Genomic DNA, 8,859 nt, shown 5'->3' on the forward strand with positions numbered 1-8,859 from the left:
ACTATGCCAGTGCAGCAGACTGACAGACAAATGCTGCACCAGCGGGAGCAAATCATAACACTCAAATGTAGACACATGTTAGATAGTAAGTAATTGGCAACATGTAAATCATTCTACAATATCCAAATGAATAGATAGGTGTTTACCTCCAGAAGCAAATTGTTAGGATAACCAGGCATACAAATATCATGGTACAGGATACCCTTTTCAGACCATAGCAAAGGACCATGGTAGGCTGGGTTCTTGAATAGCGATCTTGGCACAGACAGTGGGATAGAACATTTGAGCAGATGCTATTAAAGTTTTTGTCAATTGTGATGGTGGTATAATGACTATAAACGGATATCATGAACTTTTGGAAAAGCACACCTGTACTTGGGAACACACTTCCTACTGTAGAAAGGTGTTTTCACAGAAGAGCTGTGTTAATTGGCAATTGAGTTGACTGAGTAATTGAGGGTTGGCTGGACATAGTCTGTGAACAAGGCATCTCCTTGTAACTGATACATGTTGTTAGTGGAGTACCATCCAGTTGGAATCAACTCATAGCTGACCCTCCAGCAGGGTTTCAGAGGCAGTAAATCACATGGAGGAGATTATCTATCTTTCTCCCTTAGAACACCTAGTGGATTCGAAGATACCTTTGGGTTGACAGTGCAGCTCCTTACCACGAGACCACCAGAACTAAAAATACCTGACATGCAGAGTTTTCTAGGCTGCCTAGTTGAGAGAGAGAGAGATAGTAAGAGTTGGTGTGATAGAGAAGCAGAACCAAGTGGTCTTGAAGCTGCTAACTACACTGGCTATAAATGAGACCGGCATAGAGGCCAGTGACAAAGTGGCTTTATAGAAGAGAAACCTGGTAAAGGAGAAGCTGAGCAAGCTGCACGCTGACTGAGAGTTGAGCCCAGTTAGTGACAGGCCTGAAGGCAGGGAGGAGCTGAGAATGCTGAGCAAGTGGCTGTGCACACAGACCAGGAGCTAACCAGCTCACAGCATAGAGGCTTGATGGCAGAGTGCTGCTGCTGGGACTCAGCAAAGCCAGCGGAGGAGGCTGCAGCCGGACCAGTTAGCAGCAGCCAGCCAGCAGCAACAAAGTGGATAGCAGAGAGTAGCTGGAAACCGTCCTGCTTAGGCACTGTTGTCACTGAAGCGAAGAATATGCTCCACATGGCAGAGATCAGACCTTCCCTATGGGCCTCCTGACCCAATTCTGAGGAGTTCCTGTTACTTCAGAGTGTGAGTTCTCTGTGGCTGTTGCAACAGATATACACTTCTGGAGGATCAGCGTCTTTTAGAAAAAACAGAAGCAGGAAAGTGAATCTGAGAGCTAGACAGTGAATAAGGGTAACAGAATTGATGCCTCTGATCTGTGGCGTTAGAGAAGAATACTGGATATCCCATGAACTCACAAACAGTTATATGTCTTGGAGAAGGTGCAGCCAGAGTGCAGTTTGGATGCTATGAAGATTAAATGTACTTTGGGCATGTTGCTAGGAGGAGAACATCATGCTTAAAAAAGGGGAGGGAAAGGAACTCAGGTGGCCTAGTGGCAAGAAGCTGCGCTGCAATCCCTAAGGTGAGCGGTTTGAATCCACTAGATGCTCCGCTGGAGGAGGGGCAATCTCCTGTACCAGTCGGATCTGATTTGACGGTACACAACAAGAGTGGTGGGAGAAAACCCTAAATAAATCCCTAAACAACATTAAAAAAAAAAGTGGAGGGATGGCAAAAGGAAAGGAAGACCCTCAACCAAGTGGATTGGCTCAGTGACTGCTGCGATGGGCTCAAGTATTTCAGAGATTGTGGGGATGGCATAGGACAGCACTGGGTTCAGAGTTGTTGTAGCACTGGAGTCAGGGGTATAGAAGATGGCGAGTGGGCTCACGATAGGGCAAGGTTCAGAGCAGTTGTTCACAGGGTCTCTATGAGTCGTACTTGCCTCGATGGCACTTAACAACAACACTGCCACATAGAAACTAGCTTTGTGCTGACCTTGATCCTTGTACCTCATGTTTAGACCATTTATCATGTTTTGTAACAAGAGGTATGAGAGATGATGCCAGAATATAAACCACCTTCAAAGGTGCAGGGCTTGGGAGAGGGTTGTCTCCTCTTCTCTATTTTTTTTATCTTTTGGAAAATTTCCATAGTAAAGTCACTGTTTAAACAGTAGGTTGAAGAGAATACTGACACGCAGGCAGCTTCGACCCTGCCTCTCACTGGCAGATGGAGCTTCGTTCAGGGCCCGGATGAGTCCTGGAGAAGCTGCCCCAAAAGAATTATCATAGACAGTGTGAAAGACATGTAAAGCGTCCATCACTAGTGATGAGTACTGTCTTATGAAAACATTATACCTGGAAAAATGAGCTAGGATAAGGTCAAGGGGTAATACAGTAAGATATTTTAAAATGTGAATCTCATGTGCACCTTGTCCAATTTTTTTCCTTTTTTGTGTGTCTTTTACGTATGTGTTGTGTTGAAGCAGTTGTGCTGTCAAGTCAACTATGGCTTGTATCAATCCTGTGAACATCTGCTCTAAACCCTGCCCTATCCTGAGCCTACCTTGTCATCTCCGACACACTGGAAACATTGCCACAGTCACTGTGTCATTCTGTCTCGTTCAGAGTCTTCCTCTCCTGCACTGACCCTCCACCTTTCCACGCATATGTTCTTCTCCAAGAACTAGTCCCTCCTGGCCATGTGCCCAAAGTATGTCAGACGGAGCTTCAAATTCCTTGCCTCCAAGGAGCAGCTTGGTTTCACCCTCTCTAAGACCAACCTGATTATTTTCTGGGAAGTTCATGGTTTGCTCAATACTCTTCTCCAGCACCACAACTCAAAGGCATTGATTGTTCTTCTGTTGTTGTTGTTGTTGTTGTTGTTATTATTATTATTAATTGTCCAGCTTTCAGACACATAGCAAACAATTAAGACCATGGCCTGGATCAGGTGCACCTTAGTCTCTAGGCTCACATAGTTGCTCTTTAGCGTTTAGGACTGGTCTGTGACAGCAGATTTTTCCAGCACAACTCGTCTTTTGATTTCCTGACTGCTAGTGCCAAGTGTGGATCTGAGCACGATGACATTGTTAAGAACCTCAGTTGTTATCATGATGCTGCCTTTTGGCCTAGTAGTAAGGATTTTTGTTTCCTTAATATTGAACTACAATCCATATTGATCTTCTACAGCCATCACTTCAGGTGATGGCTCATTTATAGCAAGCAAGGTTATGTCATCTGCATAAGTGCATGTTGTTGATGAATCTTCCTCTGATCTTGATGCCACGTTTTTCTTCGTAGAGTCCAACAGGCATAATATGTCCAAATGTATGTATGTGCAGTACTTGCATCCAGGCTCTTACCAGCAGCGAGCTCAATTCTTGGCAGGTTTCTGAGGACTCTCAGGGAGGTGTCTCACCAGGTCTCCTTCATGAAAGAAGGTTCACATCTGTATGGAACCCATCCCAGGCTGAGAACCTGAGGCTTGAGAGCACAGAACTCAACGCCAGAGACCTCAGAAAACTCAGGCTTGTCATTTCTCAAAGAGTTTGTAAAGTTTGGAACAGCAGATCTTCTGTGTGTCTGGAGAAGATTGTTCTGGTTTCTCACATGCTTTCAAGGGCCCTACTCAAGATCAGGACTATTTGTTTTGTCTCTGTTGGTTAGTATTACGTGTCTGTTTGATAGTTAGGATTCTCAGTGGTTTAGAACACATTTATCTGTTTCCTTTTCCATTATATGTCTTTGAGATAATCAGCCAGTCCCTCACAGGAGGACTTCCCCCAGGAGTGTACCCTGCAAGACATGTGTACAGTTTGGCCCAGTGCAGTAGCTCACTTAATGTCTCCTCAAACTCATCATCTTTGTTTGGGAATATGAGGCAGCCTTCTGCCTTCTAACCTGCCAATTTTGGGTTCATCAGCTCTTAAAACCACACGTGTCAAGTTGTTGTTGTTGTTGATCGCCTTCAAGTCAAGTGCACGACTTATAGCACCCCTATGAACAAAAGGCCGGAAGCCCCTCTACAACTATTGACATTTATCCAAGTTCATAGAGTTTCTGGAGGCATGTTATTTAGGAAGTGGATGCCACTTGTGCTTCCAAACCTGTCATAGTATGTTACTGTTTTTATGTGCCATTGAGTCATCCATGATGTATAGCGATCCTATGTATAGCAGCTCTGAACCTTTCCCTGTCCTGAGCCAGTCTCACTAACTTCAACACACCAGCCCCCATCGCCCCAGTTACTATATCAGTCCATCTCACCTAGGACCTTCCTCTCCTTCGCTGCCCATGCACCCTTCTGAGCATGATGTCCTTCTCCAAGGACCTCTCTCTTGGCCACATGCCCAAAGTATGTGAGGCAGAGCTTCAAAATTTTACCCTCCAAGAAGAGCCTTGGTTTCACCCTCTCCAAGACAGACCTATTTGTTTTCTTAGCAGTCCATGGTATGTTCAAGACTCTTCTCCAACACCACAACTTGAAGGCATCATTCTTCTTCTGTCATCCTTAGTCATTGTCCAACTCTAAAGCGTCACACGTAATTGAGAAGACCATGGCCTGGATTAGGCACACCTTTGTATCTAGACCAACGTTGTTGCTAGACCAACGTTGTTGCTCTTCAGCACTCTGGAGAGGTCCATGACAGCAGATTTTCCCAGTGCACTTTGTCTTTTGATTTCCTGACTGCTGGTGTTAAGAGTGTTGATTGTAGATCCGAGTAAGCTGTAATTGTTAACAACCTCGGTCTCTTCTCCATCTAATACGGTGCTGCCAATTGGCCCAGTGGTGATAATCTTTGTCTTCATGTTGAGCTTCAATCCATATTGAAAACTATAATCCTTGATCTTTTGCAGTGAGCACTTCAGGTCCTCCTCAGAGTAAGGAAGCAAGGTTGTGTCATCTGCATATTTTAGGTTGTTAATGAGTCTTCCTACAATCCTGATACCACACTCCTAAAAAAAGGGAGGGGTGGCCTCCACACTGACCCCTGACTTCCTAAATCCTGGATCTGAGACTTTGCAGCTTTCACAACTGGAGGAACCATTTCTGTAAATTAAACCTATTTCACTCTCAAAAAATACTAAGAGGTACATAGACATTTCAGTGAGTTTGCCTAGCTAGAGAATCTCGCCTAAGACAGTGTCACTTCATGGGTCTGGCTATTCCTGTTTGATTATTTGTTTTAAGATATAAAGGAGCAGATACATTGTGTATGTTATTTGTACCTGGTATGTAGCATGCTTATTTAAGCTGCGTTCAGTATACTGTCGCTCTGTGCGCGCCTTGTGTTAGCATGTGCTCCTCTAGGGGCACCCTTGTGGCAGTCTCCTGGGATCTGGAAGTGCTTTACTGAGGATGAGGCCCCTGCCTTAACCAGTGACATATGCATACGGGGCCAGGATCCAGCCCTTGGCCAGCAAGGGGGATGAGGGGTGGGAAGGGTCAGGCTAGGCTGGTCCAGCAGCTGCCAAAAGTACAGTCGAGAAGCCCTGCCTCTAAGAGAAGGGACAATCCAGGGGTGTGGGTCTGCAGGAGTTAGGGAGATGTCCCTGGAATAGTAACCAGGTTGTGTTGTCAACATAATGCAGGTTGTTGAAGAGACTTTCTCCGGTCCTGATACCACATTCTTCATGAAGTCCAATATGCATGATCTTGCCTCCAGTAGTGGGGTGTTCAGAGCACTTAGGTGGTCCTCTTAGGGGTTTTTCAGAAATGGGGTGTGATGTGACCACTGAATGGTGCTTGGAGCCCGAGTTAGGTCCTGCTCGGGAGATTGATGGCCTGCCAGAAGTGAGATGCATGGAAAATTGGCTTAAGAAGGTGAGTGAGGGGTCACTGCCTCAGATATGGGAGGAGCTGCTTCACGGGGTATGCAGAAAAGGATAGGTTGCACAGTAAATGCCCTCATATATCCACCCACCTGTGGAGCTCAAGGGCGTCCTGTGGCTGGAATGAGTTTGTAAGGGCTGGGCACAGGGGAAGCCCAGGCAGAGATGTGCCTAGGAGGCTTGGCGCCACTGCTCTGTGCAGAGACCGACATGTGCGTCTAGGGACCGTTTGCTATTCCTCACTGGCGGAGGGCCACATCCCATTAACGAGTACATGGAGAGTTTACAGGTAAGTGTCTGTCATTGGACAGTGTTTCTAGCTAGGGGACTTATTTATTAAGGAGAAGAGGACATGGGAGGCTGGGCAGTATAGCAGGCATTGACCCCCAAGAGAAATCTGTGGGGAGACACAGTGGTCTTCACCATGTGAAGACCAAGGAGTCCTCCTCGACTCTTCTCAGGCTCACACCTTTTCAGGTTCAGCCAGAATCTGTCCTCAGCTGACAGTCACTACTGTCATCCAGAATGGCCTGATCATCATTCACCGAAGTTATAAAGTTGCACTACCCTTGTTCCCTATTCCTGCTCACCTTCATGTCCAGCAGTAACCTCCAGGTCCCAGAGACATGGCACACCAGAGGCTTCTAGACTCCAGCCCTTCAGCACACCCCACTCCTGAACTTGTAGCTCCCCTGCTTGGAAAGCAGGCGAATGAATGGGTGGGTAAGGCCTGCAGGGTGTCCCAGGGACCCACTGCTTCCCTAGAGGGTCACTCCAGCTGGACAGATACTGGAGCCAGATTGGCTGCCTCGATCTCTGTCCCTCTGATGGGGGCAGGAAGGTCCACTATTGAGTAGAGGTGTTCTGTCACAAGGGAGCATTTCCTCATCTTCGGTCTCAGTTTGTTTTATAACGGTGAGCTCATACTTTGTATCCAATGTGCTATAATTGGTAACTTTATTATCTGTGTGTTGCTCAAGCTGTGGACATCATCATCTGATCACAGTTCAGCACCTTGTTTTGCTGTACATAGCACTTACTGTGCAGTTTTTTTGCCTGTTGTTGAATGTATATAGGCTTTTGCATGTGTGCCTAGGCGTAGGGTGACATAGTTCTTAGTTCCCAGGGTCATTTAGGGAAGTAGTAAACAATACTAAAATACCTGTTAATGACTCATCTTTACTTAGTTGTTATGTGCAATGCTTTATGTTCTGTGACCTCTGGCATTATTTGTGTCGTGACATCATGTTGTAATGCCTGGCCTCCACCTTTACTTGCAGGTTCCTCGGAAGTGTTTCTGCCTCCGAACCCCATCTTTAACTCTGCCATGTCTGAGAATGAAAACGTGTTCTGCGCTCAGCTCCAGTGCTTCCACTTCCCCACTCTCCGACATCATGATTTGCACAGCTGGCATGCTGAGAACTGCTACGAAAAGTCCTCGTTTCTCTGTAAAAGAAGTAAGCCTCCTTTGGCGTAGCTAGTGAGGAGAGAGGGAGACCGCTCATGGATGTGCCTTCTGCATTTCTGGGCTTGGTGTCAGCCCTCCATGAATGTTGATGTTCTGGTGCTCTGAGCAGAGTTGTCATACTCTGTGGCTAACTTGTTGTTTTGGTAACTCTCTGAGGTGCTGTGGAGAGGAATGGAAAGAACCTGGGTGGGATGTCCTCCCTGGGCCGTAGTCTAGCTGAGGGACCATGGTCTGGCTGAGTGACCTCGGAGCACAGATTGATCCCTCTGAGCCCTCATCACTCTTCCATGGAGAAATAAAGACTCGACTCTACCTGCCACTCAGTGATGCCAGGAGACTGAAGGGCAGGCCAAGGCTTTGATGTCTCTGGGGTATCTGATTTCATTGGTCAGCACCTCTCCACTCCTCCCTTCCCTCTTCCTTTTGTCTCTAAGTTGAGTTGCCTTTTCCTCCTCATTTGGTCATGCTGTGGTTCATTCTCCTCACTTTGCCGCCTCACTCTCCATCCGTACCTGTCTTTTTGGCTCCCTGACTTTAAGTCAGCACCTCTGGGTTACAGAATTCCAAACCTCTGTGTTCTTTGAGGACCACTTGTGGGGACGGACAGCTCCGTAGTGCTGACCAGGCGTGGACATTCTCACCCCTGACCTGCCCTCATCTGCGCTGAGTTAGGATGGCAGTTCCCAACATATTCACATATGCATTGTGAGGTTGGGGTTTGAATTCAGCCCATGATCGACACCATTTAATTCAATAAAGTATTTCTTTTCCCGCTGACCTGTCATTTATCAAATACTCAAACACATTAGAGCCTATTTCTGGATTCTGATTCTATTCCTTCGCTGTTTGTCAATCCTCTGTCAATACTGCACATACAGTGAAAAAGCCAAATTCAATCTCATTTATCTCGAATTGGAGTCATATTATAGCTGAATTTTAAATAGCACAGAGGAGATTGCCCATCTTTCTCTGGTGGAATTGTTAGTGGATTCAAATTGGCTGTCTTTAGCTAATAAATTATTTTTCAATTAAATAATTTTAAAAAATAAATAATAACTTTTTAAAGCTTTGTGATAAATTCTGATAGCTTCTTTGTGGCTTTCCCTACCTTGTTCTTGAATGTTGCCATAGCTATTCATGGCCCTTTTGTGCATAAAGTATAGAATCAGTTTTCTGAATTCACTTGTTCTTTTTGCTTCACTTAGATTTTTTTTTTGTTTCATTTTGTTTCTTTTTTCCTTTTGACTCTTTAACATTTCTTTCTTTCTTTTTTTTTTCCAGTGTTGATAATAAATGTTGTATGCCATTGAGTTGGAACCAACCCATAGCTGACCCTCCAGAGGGTTTTCAGAGGCGGTAAATCACATGGGAGTTGATCGCCCATCTTTCTCCCACAGAGCAGCTGGTGAATTTGAACTGTGTACCTTGCATTGCCAGAGCAGTTCCTTACTACTAAGCCACCAGAGTCCCCTAGCATCAAAGGCTCTACGGAGGTTATTATCTTTCTAACTTAAAAAGGACTGCTTTCAGTGTTTTTGCGTTAATAGTGATAATAAT

General features: G+C 45.6%; 1 protein-coding gene across 1 annotated transcript in view; it reads left to right on the top strand.

Annotated features, from left to right (window-relative positions):
- DGCR2 (DiGeorge syndrome critical region gene 2) overlaps positions 1 to 8,859 on the top strand; it is a gene marked incomplete at its 3' end in the record, with an annotated part of 130,265 nt that overhangs the window by 81,322 nt on the left and 40,084 nt on the right. Inside the window, exon 6 of the mRNA XM_006902530.1 lies at positions 7,115 to 7,291. Coding sequence (XP_006902592.1) covers positions 7,115 to 7,291 — 177 coding nt within the window. The remainder of the gene's footprint in view (positions 1 to 7,114; positions 7,292 to 8,859) is intronic.

Source organism: Elephantulus edwardii, unplaced genomic scaffold (assembly GCF_000299155.1).
Source record: "Elephantulus edwardii isolate Elephantulus edwardi_28Jun2011 unplaced genomic scaffold, EleEdw1.0 scaffold00424, whole genome shotgun sequence".
Taxonomy (NCBI): Eukaryota; Metazoa; Chordata; class Mammalia; order Macroscelidea; family Macroscelididae; genus Elephantulus; species Elephantulus edwardii.